Genomic DNA, 17683 nt, shown 5'->3' with positions numbered 1-17683 from the left:
TCTTTGTTAAGAATTCGGGTATATTCTGTTAACATCTTTTATTAGTTTAATTTTCTAACTGAAAAGACATCATCAATTGAATTGTATTTAGCAATACCAAAATTGTTATTATGTTCTGGCGATTTGGAAAAAAAAAAAAAAAAAACATAGCTTTCATATGACATACTAAATGAATAAAAATGTTACACACGCACGCACATTCTAGAGGAAGTACATTTTAGAAGCAAGAAACCAACCATTCTACTGACTTTTTTTCTTTTTTCTTTTTTTAAACCTCATGAGAATTTATTTATAGACAGTATTTGTTGTCTACTTTGACGCGAACAATATAAGCGTCATTTCGTTCATCAAGGTATCAATTACTGGTTATAAAAGACTATGTAATGAATGGAATTAGCAAGTTGGCACCCGTCTTACAGCAAGAATGGTAATAAACAGTCTACCCACACAGTGACCGGATATTAATCATTACGTGGAGATGCGCGGTGAACAGGAAGAGTTTAATGAGAAAGTGTAGTAACAACACATGAAGAAGCAATATAATCACGTCCCTTATTCTAAAAATAAAATTATATTTTCTTCGTATCCCTTTTAAGTTAATCCTATACTTAACAATGTCTGAAATAAGAGATTTTAATACGTACTTTTCCTGGAAGCCTTCGAACTCCTCCGATTGTTCGTCAATAGTAGACTCCAAGTCCAGATAACTTCCATAGTCACCCTCGACACCCGTATACTTGTATAGCTGCAGAGTGCAGTCATCGAGCTGGAAGCAACAGACTTAATTAGCAGAGAAATACTCTCTTGTAAGATTTACATTCAATATATGCTTACAACTGGCTATTTGAGTTAATGAAATAGCTAGTTTCAAATAGGGTGGATAAATAGAGCAGTAATTATGCGTGAACAAATTAATTTGTTAGCATCAAATAGCTTCTACGAAATGTATTCTGACTTGTATAATTCTGATTTTCTCATTTCGTGGGAGACATTGTTAAATGTGTTTACCGAGAAAAACATATAAACTATTCATTTTTAATAAGTATAAAATGAGACTTAGAGGGGAGAAAAGAATAATCAGTTGTTGTAAGGCACACACAACCGAAAAAAAAAAAAAAAATTGCCAATGACAAGTGGAGGTCAGGTTTTCCATGTTTTAAAATTAATTTTGCTACTCTAAAAACACTATAATATGTTTATAACCTTCTTATAGTGTTTATAAGCTGGTTATAACCTTCTTTTCCCTCTTCTAGAGACCAAACGAGGTACTTTTACAATCCACTTCAGACCTCCAGCAGGATGAGGGTCTCACAGGACGACGAAGATCGGTTCCCACCTAAACCACCGGTGAATCTGAACCCCCCCCCCCCAATTTGTTGGCTAAAGAAGTATGCTATCTACACGACCAACCAGGTATTAAATGTATTTTTTATGTTCAGTTGTTAGTTGTCACTGCAGTCAACTATAAATGAAAAGAAAACTCGAATAGCACTACATACTACGATCAGGCATAAGATTCAAAAAGTTGCATTCTGCGCAGAATTTCCAATGGCGTTCATTATGAATAGAAACCTAATAGAATGTAATTAATCGATTTATTTATTTTTTTTTTTTTGTAATGAATTTTAACCAGAATTATCCATCCCTACTAGAAGTGGCCTTTACATAAGGTATTCTTTGTCAAAATATCTTAATAAAGTCATATGACCAGAATATGTTAAGTCAAGGATTAGATCACACACAAATTAGCTGCCGGGTCTCGCAAAGAAATACCAAGACGTAACATTTTTTTAACTTAAAAAAAGTTTAAAAAACAAAATTAAAAATAAGTGTTATGCTGATTAATTTGGTAGAGCTAGACTAACTTTGTTATTATTATTATTAAATTCAACTGCTTCTGAAAGGTCTTATTTACCGAATGGTGAAGATATTTTCTGTAACCAATTCTGCCTATAGAGTATTATAATAAGTAGGAAGATTTATGTAACAAAGACTACTGCCTTTCTATGCTGCACAGAGAAGATGTCAATGAATATAGAAGATGAACTGAATGAACGCAAGACCACAATCAACAAAAAGTAGGTGACTCGTTGAAGTAACCTTGTAGCTGTTTCTCTAATTCAAATAATGGATAAAACGTAATCAGAACCCTTTTAAACGTATATTAACTAAAGTCTAGGAGTTGTTAAAGGCACTAAAAAGAAAAAGAAAAGAAGAGAAAAAAAACTGGTGATTACTTTGCATACAAGATTACGTTCTGTCTATATAACGGAATGCGGTAAACCCAAAGGACACCTACAGACACAAGTCGGTCTCACGTGTTCACATAGCGCGTCTGGCCAGTCCACAAAGCCAGCACGTTTTTTTTCTTTTTTTTTTTTTTAATGGTAGAGAAGGGTCACTGATCCTTAAAAGTATTGCGTGTGTCATGAGCGGTAGTTGAGGTCAGGAAAAAGTTTTCTGAGTGTCGGAATGAATTTAATTTTAAGTTGTCGTCTCACACACGCAGGCCTATTTCTTTGCATGCTTGGAAAATTAAAGTGGTCGATTTTTGCTTTTCCTCTTGGGGAATGTGTTGGCTGAAACCCCAGAATGTTACGCTAAAATAGAACTTCGGGCAGGAAAGAGTAAACATTTAGAACTTAAAGAACAGGGGGGGGGATGGCTCTAAAATAAAAGAAAATTGGAAGTTTCTTCAACCATTCTTCGCCATTAGCAAGCGCCCTTACCGAAATTAATTTTGAAAATGTGCTACTTAATGGGCGAATTTATGTCATAATTTTTCTAAAAGAAAAAAAAAAACTAACCGATATCTACACTACAAAACAACAAAAGAAAACGTAAAGAATGCATTCATTGTTAAGTTTTTTTTTTTGTTTTTTGTTTTATTTTGTCTAGAGCTCAACAATAGATTTACTTGATTTAAAACTTTTCCAGAACTCATTACAAGCAGTTTTTCCTGTTACTGGCAATCATCATGAGCTATCATCTGCTTTCTAAAAAGAAGAAATTAACGAGGTAGGTAATAAATGTTTAAATGAACTATGAAAGCGTTAGTTTGTCGAAGGCAGGTACATTTAGCAAGCTATAAAATCCTTTTTATGAAATGAGTCAAAAATCAGTTAAAGCTGAAACCTTATTTAAAGTTTTAATAGTAAGAAACGTGCTTTTATTGCATTTCATTCTTAAAATTTACAAGTAATACTGTTGTAAATTCGGTCTTAGTGTCAGCATCCTCCTGCGAAAAAAGTAATTATTTCCCATATAATTACAAAGACCTTGAAAAAAAAAATACAACTGTGAAAAATGACTCACAGAAAGTAGAATTTTTTATTTGGAATATTGCTTTCTACAGGCTATAATTGCATCATGATTGGATCGTTTAAGTGAACCAAATTGCACCATTTAACAATGAAGGATTGTAACTGTGCAGGTGTGAGAAGGATTCGTGTTACTCATAAGTTATTTTCCTTAGGATTTTTCCTTCTTTGAAATGGACAAACAATGAAACTGACAAAACCATTTGACTTTATTTTCTCTGTCTCTTTAATTTCCTTACATCCTTCCAATATTTTGACTATTTTATTATTATTTTTTCTTGCACTTTACATTTTCATTGGATGTGACCTTGAAAATGACAGAAATGCCAAAAATTGCTTTTCTTGTGACTATAATACTCCAAAGCATGTACAAGGAGACTCTTTTTTTTTTTTTTTTTGAATAATAAATAATACAGGTCATGGTTGTACATTTGAAGTTTAGATTATTTTTACATTATTTTGTAATCATGTTATTTTAAAACACAGGAAAATTCCTTTCAATATAGACCCAAATTTCACCTTTTTTTTTTCTCCGTTTGTATATTTTCCATAGATATTTGTTTCCTATTTGGCATTTCAGGAAAGAAATTGACTTTTAAAAAAATCTGTAACAATTTGGTAAAGCATATGTTGTATTATAGCTGTTTACACTTTCATGCAAGGACTGTACTATTTATTTGCTGCGGTAATATTTTCGAAATTATTTACTTCCTTCTTGAGAATAGCTTTTCTGTTAATCTACCATCTGCTATTTTCACGTCTGTGTTCTTGGTGTTCCAGTTTGCTGGGAAGTGCGGTCAAGCAAATACTGCATATTACAAGTTCAAATGTGATTTTCAGCAAAGCATTAGAACTTAAAAAAAAAAAAAAATCCAACTACAATTTATCAAAATTGCTTTCTTGGTGACTATTCTTCACACGAGTAAAAAAAAAAGTTATTCACGTTCAATATTTTGTCTATTTTTTTTTAAGAAATCATTCTTTCTTATGTTTATATCTGTTTTATTCGTGTGAAATTATCGTATTTTAGAAATTATTCATAAGGACTGATTTTCTGTTTGTTTTTGTGGACTTTTTCTATCTGTTCCTTTATTCACAAATAAGAATAAACATAAATAACGCAAATATATATTTACCGCTTCATTATTATCTGCTATATAAATGATGATGATGATAATAATAATAATAATAATAATAATAATAATAATAATAATAATAATAATAATAATAATAAATAAACAATTGTAATAATCAAGGTGGAATCAATATCAAAAGTTTTGTGCGTAGGCTGTGTCCTAGCAGGGAAACCCACTTATATAAATACATTAATTTCGTTAGCGCTGACCAAATAATAAAGAAAAAAAAAAAAAAAAACGTGCAGACCCATGAGGATCTCTTTCCTTTTCTCCCGCCACCAAATGATGATGTTATTTTCTTCCGCCACCTGGACGGTTGTTTTTACTTAAGATATGTAGCAGTATAAATTCTCAGTGTGCTTCTCACCTCGCTTAGAACTACTGGAAATCTCAGTTCGTGTTAACTGCAGGATGTATTGCTGATAACGTATTATACAGAATAGGTAGCCAGGAGAGAGAGAATCAAGGATGACTGTCTCCGTACATGATAATTCAAGGGCATTCGTCGCCTGGAGTAAAATATTTTTCCGCTTTTCACCTAGAATTCATTACATTACATTTAAGTCGTTTGTCGCCTGGGTGTCCTGTAACACGTGTGGGTCCTTCAATGATGGTTGAGAGTGCACTCTTGCAACTCGCTTTCTGTCCGTAGCAATTCATAAAGAATCGATAAAGGAAGTTAGAAGGCGATACATGTTTTTTTTTTTTTTTTCCTCCCTATCTCAGCGCTCTCTCTCTCTCTCTGCCTGCTATACAAAACATAAAATACAATGAAAAAGCAATGGAGAAAAATAGCTTAAAGAGTACTGACTTAAAGACCCAAGTTACATCTTAGATATTGAAAATGAAATAAATGAACAATTACTTTACCAAAATTAACCAATGGGACAAAATTATTCCCATTATTAATTTTGTTAATTTCAAATAAGCAAAATAAATTAGGTTTCTCATTTGGGGTACTAGAAAAATTGTAGTCCTGACTTTTTCGATATAAATACATACTAAATAAGCTGTTCTTGGAAATTAATATCATATCATATCATATATATTATCTTGGAAATTAATATCATATCGTATGACATGGGTGACATGAAAGCATATAAAATGTATGCTTTCATGTCACCCAAAATACGCTGATAGGTATACGCAGTAGACTGCAACATTTATTAATTGAATGCATAAACGTTCATTAAGTAATGACAAATATTTCATTCCACAATAGAATGCTAATTAATGTATTTACTTGCAACCGTGCTCATTACAAGCATCTTTAGTCAAAAGACTGTACGCATGAATATGTCTGAAAAGGCTTTAAGCGACAAATGAATTTTGTCGCTCAGTGTGAGACCACCTGACTTATTGCAGTGCCTAGAAAAAGTATCATGTTTGAACTCTAGAACAAAATTTTCGTGTTATCTAATCTTCCACCAACAATACTATTGTATGATATACAACCTTGCGTGGATCGGATTCGCATAAAAAAGTTTAAATATTGTTTTGAGTAGGTCTTATTTTTGAACTTCAACCTCTCTTACTTAAAGGAAGTACTGAATTCAATGAAGTACGGAAGTTAATTATTTTTCTATCGTTTATGCATGCAGCAAAAACACTTCACACACACTGCTATGAATGCCATTCTGGAGATTGCAAAATTGACCTCCGAAATTATTTCGCAATATTTTTACTGCGTACAAAAGGCTGTTCGAATGCCAAAGGGATGTATTTCTAATTCGGCTATATTATTGTAAATCCTCAATATCACCTAAGAGAATTTTTTTTCAGCAGCTTTTTTTTGGGGGGGGTTCAAAAAAAAAACGTCAATGAATTTTTTTATTATATATTATTATTGAAATATGTCAGCCAAGTTGTTAGGTACACTGCGAACGTGAAAAATAACCCTCCATACTAATTCAATTATGTTTCACACTAGACAAATACTCCAAAAATTTCAAAATTTTAAAAACATTTAAAAATTCAAAAATATCTGATGTGGGGACAAATAAAACCAAATACAGAGAAAAGTGTGTGTGTGTGTGTGGAGGGGGGGGTGATGGAAAGCTGCGTGTTGGCCAAATGGATCCCGTATATTCAAAAATAACTGATTATTTTTGAATTATATTATGCATTATATTAAATCTGTGTACATTACTCTCTTTATTTAAAATTGAATTTATGTAGTGATTAAATCTTAAATTATTCATTTAATTTAGGAGAATGGTTTTAGTGATTCATCCAAAAAAAAAAAAAAGTTTAGAAATCCATATTTTAGAGACAAAAGATATTGCATATGCTGCATTAAAACAGAGGATATCAGTTAGCTATCTAAATGTCATTTTAAATGTCATTATTATTTATATCCATGCTCATATCAATTATATAGATAGTAATAGCGACAAATAATAATTGAAACACCAAAATATCTCGCTAAAATTCCAGATATTCAGTCTTAGCATAAAGAAACGTAACATTTTTTTTTTTATTTGGTGACAATAGATATTTAAGTTATTCAGAAAAATTACATTCGCACGAAAAGACAATTTAAAAAAATTTACTGTTATCAAACTACATCACACTTTCAACCATTCTAACAATTCATTAAAAATTATCTCTATTTTTATGATTATTACTCATAGTTCACATCAGTGACTTTCAATCATCTGTTGGATGAATACCAGCAAGTTGAAGGGGAAGAACTGTAACTGCCACCTACTATCACTTCCAGGCCAATTTGGCATATGATAGCCGCAAGACAAGTTCAAGGATCAGGTTGAATCTACTGCATTTAGCAACAATGAAGAAGGTGAGGTCCATTTTTAAGAGAAGGGAAAGGCAGTTAAAAATAATTATCTATTTGCATAATTTTCAATGGTATTTCCATAAGATAACTAACTAACCTCCAGTTATAAAGTCCGTATAAATGTTCTTCGGATCTTGATTAGAACACCCAGATTTGAATCAAGATGTTCTAACCAAAGGTTCTAACCAATATGTATCCTCTAATTTACAATATTTCATTTTTAAAACAAATTTTGATCGTACTGATTCTTAGAGAGTTATCAAGATTTAGAAAAAGAATACTTAGAGATATGATTGATTATTTTAAGTTGGTAAAATATATTTTTTTTACAAAAATGACAATAGTTAATTTAGAAGAAAGGAAAAAAGGCAATTCTATGATCAACAGTCTTTTAATATTTTGTATTTTTGATTTATAAAAAAAAATAATAAATAAAAAAAAGAGAAAGAAAAGAAAGCTATAATAGATTGTGAAATTAGACTGCTAAAAATGTTAGAAAAAATGCTAAAAGAAAAGTGAAACCCATAGCAGGACCAGCTCTACCGACGGTGCAAGACGTGCATTTGCACGGGGCGGCAAAGTTGGCATAAACTATACGGAAAACAAGGGAGAAGGGGCGGCCCTGACCCATAGACACAATTATACCTTCGCTTAGAGTGATGATAAAACTGAATAGGAAGGTCAATGTGTTGAATATGGACATTTCTGTTTAAACCAGAAATAGCATCTTGAAGAGAACATTAAAATGTTTTTTTTACAAAAGATTATGACTTGTTGGTAAGTATGATCAAAATTACTGATTTTTATTTGATTTTTGCCAAGGATGTGTGGGAATATATGCACAGACATCAAAATTTTGAAAGCAAAAGAATGAATTTAACATTCTGACTTGCATCGAGTTGCGTTAGTGTACTGTTACTAGCACATCTGTGTGTGTGTGTGTGTGTGTGTGTGTGGTGGGGGGTGATACTAATAAGTATTTGCGAATCGTCTTTTTCTCTATCTCCAACATTTCTCATTCACCACACACACACACTCACCTAAACTAGATTCCTTCACCCGACAAATACAGCAATATCTCTTGTACAAAATCTGTTAACATTGCCATCTGTTGATAAGTGGTTAAGAAGAAGAAAAAAAGTGCTAATGTTTTTCTTGAATAGCTGGAGATTGTAGTCCTTGGAAAATACCACGTGTGGAAGACTGCAGAGGACATGTTTAGATGGAATGAAAGAGGAAAACTAGCTTTATTAAAAAGGGCAATGTAGAATAACTATTTGTAATCTGACCGGCTTTATGTCGACTGCCCCACTTCCACTTTTGACCAACGTTGTTCTTACCTAATATGAACTGTAATGTTACAACACCTTTGCCAGTGGGGCCTTGTAAGTGTTTAATCCCATTTAATTTAGAAGAAACATTAATTTATTGTGACCATTAGTGATACAATAATTGCAGTAATGGTGATTATTAGCACTACTGGATTTCAATAATTCTTCAACAAACGTGGCTGAATTTTAAAATGTGTGTTGCTCGAATTTTTCCAAATAGTAGATCACTTTACATATAAAAATGAATGTTAAATTACATAAGAGAATAACTGAAGATTATTTACTACACAACTATTTTAAATTGCGAATCGTAATAATAAATTTATTTAAAAAATGGAAAGTGTTGGTTGAGAACGAGGTGATCAAATAGTTTCATTTAAAATGAAGATCTTCCTAGAAACGGCTAAAAGGAATTGCAAAATGTATTGGTGCCTTTTGTGATGTGATGATGTGACACATTTTGGCAACTCGTATGGTAAAGTATAACTTCTGCATCACTTCAACCTGGGTATTTACATCTGGGTCTACCCATCCACTGATAGACCTGAACAAAGGTCGAAACCGGTCTGGGTAGTGATTCTCCCCCCCCCCCATAATGTATAGCATCATACGTGTCTGCAAGGACATGTGCTTTACATTATGGGAAATACTAAGGAAAGTGATCAGAGCTTACTCCACTTTTACCACGAGTCGCCCCTGTCCTGAAAGGTTACTTACGCTTGGATCCGCCGAAACTTTTATAGTTTCTATATTCGGCACGAAACTCTTGTAGTTTCTCTATTCGGCTTTGAAATAATGTTTGATTCAATATCCACTTTATTTGAATAATTTTGCATCGCCGAAGTGAAGCCTTTTGGCTCTTTATTTCAGTAAATCCATCAATTTACCTGATATTTAAAATTGCATAAAGCTGGGGGGGGGGGGGCTGATAACGGAAAAATATAATCAGGTAAATGCATTCACACTAAAGAGATCAGAAATTAATCAATAGGACTTTGTATTCAGTTGAAAACTAGTAAAAAATAAAATAAAATACGGTAGAAAAGAGTTAAATATCTTCACCACCACAGAATGAAGTAACCATTAACCCTCCTTTTATATTTTTCCCACCCTTCGTAGCACCACACGCAACTTATTACATTTTATTGCGTCCTCCTGCCAGGATCCGCCAATGGGACGCTCCGCCACGCCGTCTATAGGGCGCACACGGTCTTCGGGGTTGCAGTAAGTCACTACCAAGGGACGCTAGGCCTCGAGGGTAAGCAAGTTTGCCGGTGTCGCCAGCAGTTACGCGGCCCCAGAATCAAGGTCAGCCAGAATCACAACGGCGTTCCTTTGACACGGCTTTTGTCCCTGTGGGACTGGGAAGTGAAAGACTTAGCGGTCGACCTCTGCCGTTAACAAACATCCTACGGATGGCTAGGTGAATGAGAAGGTAGTTTTCTGCAAGATAGCAAACGAGCCTATGGCTGCATTACAAGTAGAAAGGACTAGTCTATGAATATAAACCTGAATATCAATTCTGACAATCCTCATTTAGATTCTCATTTTCCCGATTATTTAGAATAAAAAAACGATTTTCCTATATTATGATAAATTTATATTTGTTTTTGTTTTAAATAATCAGAAATATTTTTAAATTAACATATAATTAATATTTTTGATTTCCACACCTAAAAATACGGCTTTATATTTATCCTAACACCAAGTTGAATGCGTCTATATTTTCCGATATGTTCAAATATCCTGTAAATATTATAAGAATAGCAATATGAAAAGAAATAGAGCTATGAAGATTTTAAAAGAGAAAATATCAACGTCAATGATGCAAATTATATCAGTGGTATTTCTACCGTACACAGGAATTCCAAACAAAAGTAGATCCCCCCCCCAAAAAAAAAAAATTAAACATAATCATCAACAAATTTTATACTGATTAAGTTTTAAATAATACGATATTATAATAATAGGACAATACGAAGATTCCTCGGCAACTCTGATTTTTTGATTACTCACAAACAAGATCAACTGACCTGAAAACACGTGGAATTGATACAATGACACCTGGTGGTCATAGTTGTCCATCCAAAAACAACCTAAAATTCAATCTGCTATTTAAAATAAATCAGAAGCCACTTCTAAATAATAACGGTATGTAGTCTAAAATCCATCACAAGGAATTGCATTTTAAGCACTATAAATTCAAAATGGAATAATATGATAAGGATCAGCGATTTCAATCACAATTAGCTAATATCGACAAAGTCGCACTAACACTCTAGAAGTTAATGCGTTATGTGCTTTGACATGTGAATGAGCAATCTGGCAGTGTACATGAAATTGCATCAATGTTATCACTGCAGATTAAGCTTAAGCTATGCAACCAAATGGGATAACTTTTTTTTAAAAAAATATTCGGACGAAATGCTCATTATTATTGTTATAAAACATTATTTAGCAACTATTAACTTTTAAAAAATACTTATCCTCATTCAAATATATTTAAATTAGTTTATCATCTTGTCGTGGGATTCATTAATAAAACTGACGCACCCGAGCTTTTAATCCTAACGAAACTTTGAAATAAAGTTTTATTAAGACATTCGGGCCACCTTCCCGATGACACAAAGTTATGCCTCTCGTGCGCTCCATCATCCATCGAGTCACAACAATAATAATAATAAACAAGATTTTACATTAATTTTCCTTTTGAATTTTTAATTATTCTTAAATAATTAAAATTAAATAGAGTTATAATCTGAAAAATTCTTAATTTTTCAGAAAGATTTTCTAACAAGGGAAAGCATATTGAGAACATCACATCTCTGACATTGTTCTAGAATCTAGATGTACCTTCTCTTGTCAGAGTTAATATTTTCCCGAATATCCCCTTTCAATAAGGATATTTCATTTAACGACATCCGTATCTCTATCACAGCGATCCTCCCTCAGTTATACAGTAACCAGCATGCTTGTTCTGAATGTATTCTAAAATATATTTTCTAATATTGGCTATCGATATTTTAAACAAGATAACAGTCATATACAGAACTAGTAAAAATCCTGAACGAAGAAATTAACGGGTTTTTTTTTTCCTGTCGCGTTTTAAACGAAAATCAAAATTCAAATTCGCCTGTCGAAAACGGGTCATGCACTGACAAAAGGGTCACGTGTTTATGAATCATTCTTGTGTCTGCTGTCATACTAAACTGGTTTCAGTTGTTTATTTCTTTCTTCGTTTTTTTTTTTAACAGAAACGACTGCATACTAAATATTTTTTTTTTTTTGTTTGTTTCCAGTTTATCTTGATAGCGCTGTATTTTTTAATTGGCGCACCCCGGAGTTTAGTTCTGGATCTATTGGAACTTACGACAGACAAATGTAAATCTTATGTTGGATCTCTTTATATATTATATTCAAGCGAAAACAATATATAAGTTATGGGTGAATTAATATTTATTTTCAAAACACCGGAGCCAGCCTTTAAATATCATATCTGAGAACTGCAAATAAATAGGCACTCTATATTGAAAAATTGTGCAAATGTATAGAACTCTCTCATTTGTTTAAAACAAATGAGACGGAATGATTCAATTTTTAATGGCAAAAATAAATGTTACAAAATACAATATTACGCGCGCGCCGAAACCCTAGTTTTTACATATTCTGCGATTCACGTTTCTAATTCAAATTAGCATGATTTCTAGTTCATGCAAGGTGAGATTAATGATTTAAAAATGCAGAAAAGCTAAACACGAAAACATACATAAACCAGATCCTTTTTTATTCATGGGATAATTCTAGCTGGCCCGTTTCCAAAAAAATGCAGTTTCCAAAGAAAACATGGAAAGTGTTCAAAGTGTAATATGCGAAAAAAAGAAGAAAAAAAAAAAGACGAATGCAATTAGTTAGAAAGGGGTATCATCTGCCCACTTTATCTAGTGCGTATTTCATAATTACGCAGTTTGTAGATTATCTGCAAGGTAACTGCGATAATTCAGGTTATTTCCCGCTGTCTGAATTTATCTCATTCAGTTTGCAAAATGTTTCCTAAATTTTGAGAAATAAAACAGCTGGTTTTCTCGTACAGCTATATAATTTCTTTTCTTTCTCCCCCCCACTTTTTTTTTTTCAGATAATACTTCGGAAGGCAATCATCTGTTCGTAATAATAATAAAATATGTTTGCCTTTTGTTTTCAATTTTACTGTTAAATAGGTATATTAATTGGAAGCCCGCCATATATTTTCGTGTGCTAGGCTTTTAGAATACTGAACTCCATCTAAAGAATTCTTTACTTTACCAAGAAAGGGGGAGGAGAGTTTATTCGAACTTTCTCCAACTTACAGTATTGTTTACTATTTCAATCCTACTAATGCAATACTCTTTCTGTGTGGAGAAAATAGAGATTTCACTATCGCAAACAAAAATTCAATGCTGAACACTTTTGCTATCGTATTATGGCTACTCGGTTTTGGAACAAAGTTATCAAGAAGAGTCTGGCGGAGTTTATGGCTCGTAAAACTGAGTGAATCAGTAAGATATTTCTGCCAGGCTTGTGAACAAAAACATAAGGTAAACTGACCAGGATAATTACGAGCAAATTCATTTTTAAATTATAATATAGATTAAAAATTGAAATAAGTGTTATTAGGGACAAAATGGAGGTAAATTTTACTGATAAAACAAGAAATGAGGAAAAAAATGAAGTGTTTTGCAGTCTCCCCCCCCCCCCCGCTACCCAGAATTACATCTCAGTCGCTTCTAATATATGTCAATCATTTCTTCAGAAAAAGTTTTAAATCTCTCAAGAGCTCACAGACCACACTTTCGGATATTTATTTGATAGATCTATCACTTTTTTTAAAAAAATAGGAAAATAGAAAACAGAAATAGAAAAATCTATTAAATAGAAAAATCAACTTATCACGTTCAAATGGAGAGAGAATTCTCATAAAAAAATAAATAATAAAATAAAAAAAAACAAGAAAAAAAGTATTTTGTACTCCCATTCATGTTTCATTTCATAACTTTGTCCTAGTTAGATTAAAGTGCTGTTTCGTTTATGCTTTGCCTCTGGATAATACGTTCACTTAACCCAATAAGCTCTTGAAAAACACATTACCGAATGATAGAATTAGTGTCCCTGTTAGGAAGTGACTTCGTTTTCAGATCTGGTTTTACTATAAAATATTAAGTGCATTTCTTTAAACGAACACGCTTTCTTTTGTCCTCTTATTGTCCGTACGCATGTAAACTATGTGCATGCGCAAATAGAGTATGTATGAGATGAGCAAACGACAGTGCCTCTTTACTAAACTCTATTAGCTTACTTTACAAAAGGAGAATAGACATTAGATCAACATGCTGTCTGTCTGTCTGTCTCTCTCTCTCTCTCTACGAGTTCTTCACAATACATTTCTTCATTTGAACTGGTCTTTATAAAACTTGATATACATATTATCACTACATATTATCAGACCTTGGCGATACCATATTTTTTAAAATATTGCCTCATGTTTGTTTGGAACCACGGACGAAGCAACTAAGGCTATGAGGATAGTGCATTGTCTGATAATGGCGTATGTTTTTCTGGCAAGATGAAAAACCCTGCGACCTCCGTACGAAATCGGCTGACACTTTTTAAAATCTGATTAAATAAATAAAAATATAAAAAAAAAACAGTATAACTACAATTGTTTTAAGAAAATACTATGTGACGATGATGATAATGGAAATATAAAGATGATAGAAAGATTCCCAGAAATATTTAAAAAAAAAGTAACAGAGATGGTGAAAGAAAAATAGAAAAACGTATATAGAGGTGAGGGAACATAACTTATTGAGTAAGCTCATGTTGTATAGATAGGTGTGTCTACTCCAATAAACAAGAAGCACTAACTGACTCAGTGTGATTTTGACCGACTTAAATAAGTTCTCTTACTCAACGTGTGATAAGAATGTTTCTGGTTTCACCCACAAAAGGTGCCACGAGTGTGTGGTTTCTTACGTCAACAGGAATGAAGCTAAGGGGTCATTCGTGGCAAGCGAGAATATTTTTGTGGTTGTCCAAATGCCAAATTTTTCTATGACATTGTATGAAAGAAAGAAAGAGGTTTTATAAGGCTGATTTTTATGTCAATAAGGGCTGGAAGTGGAGCAATTGAAACTAACAGAGTGCATAAGTATGCAACTATAAATAGCTTTCACTAAATTTCACGTCATTAGTTAGCCTAGCAGGATGTAAAGGCCATAAGCATCTAATAACAACGCTTCCTCATTCAAGCCAGCAACGAAAACATTTCGCATTGGGTATCTGCAATGTCATCGCTATTAGACGATAGTCCTACAGTACTCGGATTTTCAGCTGCATTTCTGTGGCTTCCTACAAGTCATGAAAAATATTCTGCAGCCGAAGTAAGCAACTTTAAGGATTAATGCACTAAGAGGGAATAATGTTAAGAATTCTAAGATATCGCGTCTATTGGATAAAAATATGCTTGTCTACCTGGCAAAGAAAATGTGAACAATATTTTATTTAGTTTATATTTTTGTTTTCCAACTTTTCCTTGTGGATGTGTGATGCGCGCCCGCAAGAGAGAGAGAGAGAGAGAGAGAGAGAGAGACACACACACAGATCGAAATTGCATCCAGCTCTGTCTCATCAGAAAACAATTTTATAAACCCCCAGGGGATATGGGGGGAAGAGCGGTTGTGGTTTTCTAAAGTATAATTTTATTATCATTATGATGTGAAAGCGTTAATAGCTCAGGAAAGGGGATATTGGTTCCGTTGGGAATACTTACAAACATCGAATTCAACCTTAAAAAAAGAATCATTACATTATGTATTGTATTACACTTTGCCACAGACATTCATGCTTTTAATAGCACAAATTCAAAATCAACATCGATAGAAGTTATTAAAAAATTGGCCAAAATTAAACAATGGAATATGAACATTATATATATTCGCATGATCAAAACGGACTCATGACCTAAACGTTTTGAGTATTTTAACAATAAATAACCAGTAAGAATTAATTAATCCCTTTCGTATTGTCATAAAATGTGAATAAATGCACTCATTGTGTCATTACTCCAAAACACCGTAACAAAATATCTCTGGATATGTGAGATAATAGGTTTCTCATATTTTTTCCAAGCAGTGCATGTTAAGATACTGTTCAAGGATAAATAGTATGAAAAAGCTGTTTCAGGTCACACGTAGGAGTTTAAATTAAAACTTATATCGGAACTGTCGCCGACTTGTAGATAAAATATCATTAGTGCCTGTAAGCTAACGACTTCTTCATGTTCTTGAAAGCAAATATTACATAGGAGGAAGTATTCTAACAAACCACTTTAGGGGTTATGGATAGCAAGGTTACAACGAGAGATAAATAGAAATGTTTAGCATAAGTGCCCATCCCACACAATTTTTTTCTTAGAATCAGTGCTTTAATCATTTATATATATATATGACACCCATGGCTTCTTATCAGACTGGCTATTACACCTACTAACGTGAAAGTCTATCATTGCATTAATTTTTCTTGAAATGAGATGTTTTTCTGAAAAGGTTAAAGAAACAGAATACAAGGGCAACTTCCTGTGAAGAGAATAAAAGGTCACGGCTTCAGTTAGTTCAAAATAAGAAGAAAATAAATTTTTAAAAGACCAGTTTATTTTTATTTTTAAATTAAGATACGCGATTAAAATAAAAGATCCAAATTAAATCCTAGTAGAAACTGTAAGGTCTACAGAAACTATGAGGTATATAAAAATTCGTGACGTATTCAAATGAAACCGAGAGAATAATCAGTTTAAACCAATCTCAATTAATGACTAGCACGAAAAAGATTGCACTGCAGCAAATCGCACGATTGGACAACTTATTATTGCTAGCACAAAGTCTTCCGACCAAATTTACTGTACTCAGGAGCCAAAACGTTAGAAAACAACTGGAAATCATAAAAGTGGGTCACAATGGGTGAATCTGAACAAAGGACACACAATAACAGCTAAGTCCCACCAGATTTTACTCATCATAACAATGCAGATTTTTAAAACTTTATGAAAATATACATATGCATGTAAGTATTCATCATCGATGATCAATATATTACTAGTAAAAAATCACTAAAAAGAGTTCATTTGCTAATCATGTAATTAAATAGGTGTATATAATTAATACATCATATATGGCATATAATATATATAATATATAATTTACAACTCGAAATAGCGCATACTTTTTGAAAAGAAATACTTTTAAAATCTACATACAACTCCAATTAGTGTAATACAAGATATAACAATAGTCAACTGATTACAGTAAACAATACTAGAAACTGCTCACTAAATAAAATAAATGATAAAACAATGCATAAAATATTTGGCTAGTTTGTCTCGTTCATAACGAGAGTTCATTCAGTTGGAAAACCATTTATCTGGTCACTGCTATCAAAGTGGCCACGTGCGGTGTTAAATGACAGATGTGTTGCTATGGTTACGGTGCGTTGATATTATCTACCGCTGCATATATTAAAATTGTGCTTGCACTTCTAATAAAACACATTCCATGTTTTGGGTAGGATTTTCTTCAAGTCCATCAGCGAAGTGTCCTTTTTCAAAGCTTGCGGAAAGAGCGATCGACGAGTATGCCCTATACAAAGCCTACGGCTACCGCACGGAGCTAGTAAGAGCGCCAGAGACAATGTAGACTAGATTTTTATACTTACTTTATGCGGTGCTTTCAAAAGACGATGAACTCCAGCAATCTGATTAATCAACGGTATATTCACATTAAAAGTATACTGCGGAGGTCGAGCCGGTTCAGGGAAATTAGTACTCGCCGAAAAGGGGTCGATATCGTTTAAAAACTGCACTCTACATGTCAGTGTCGCCATGTTGTTGCACACTGTGTGTGTGTGTGTGACAACAGGCTGCCTCTAGCGCGTGCTTCCACGCACTCACACATTGAGCATTCGTTCGCTTGCTTGCTCTCTCTCTGTTGCACATGCGCAGTGGGTGTGTTTTTGGCAGTTGTCGTCTGCTGCAGTTTTAGTGACGAGATATATGTTGGAGGTAGTGGAAGA

The 17683-nt window shown here is 33.1% G+C and overlaps 1 protein-coding gene across 3 annotated transcripts in view; it reads right to left on the bottom strand.

Annotated features, from left to right (window-relative positions):
• LOC150103262 (FH1/FH2 domain-containing protein 3-like) overlaps positions 1-17683 on the bottom strand; it is a 469484-nt gene that overhangs the window by 335206 nt on the left and 116595 nt on the right. For all 3 annotated transcript variants that reach the window (XM_090397848.1, XM_090397849.1, XM_090397847.1), the window contains exon 4: positions 645-766. In XM_090397848.1, the coding sequence (XP_090253974.1) occupies positions 645-766 (122 nt within the window). The remainder of the gene's footprint in view (positions 1-644; positions 767-17683) is intronic.

Source organism: Typopeltis vanoorti, chromosome 9, assembly GCF_054136105.1.
Source record: "Typopeltis vanoorti isolate ZY-2024b chromosome 9, IOZ_Tvanoo_1.0, whole genome shotgun sequence".
Classification (NCBI taxonomy): Eukaryota; Metazoa; Arthropoda; class Arachnida; order Uropygi; family Thelyphonidae; genus Typopeltis; species Typopeltis vanoorti.
Note: the sequence above shows the minus strand (reverse complement) of the source record. Positions and strands in the feature narration are given on the sequence as shown.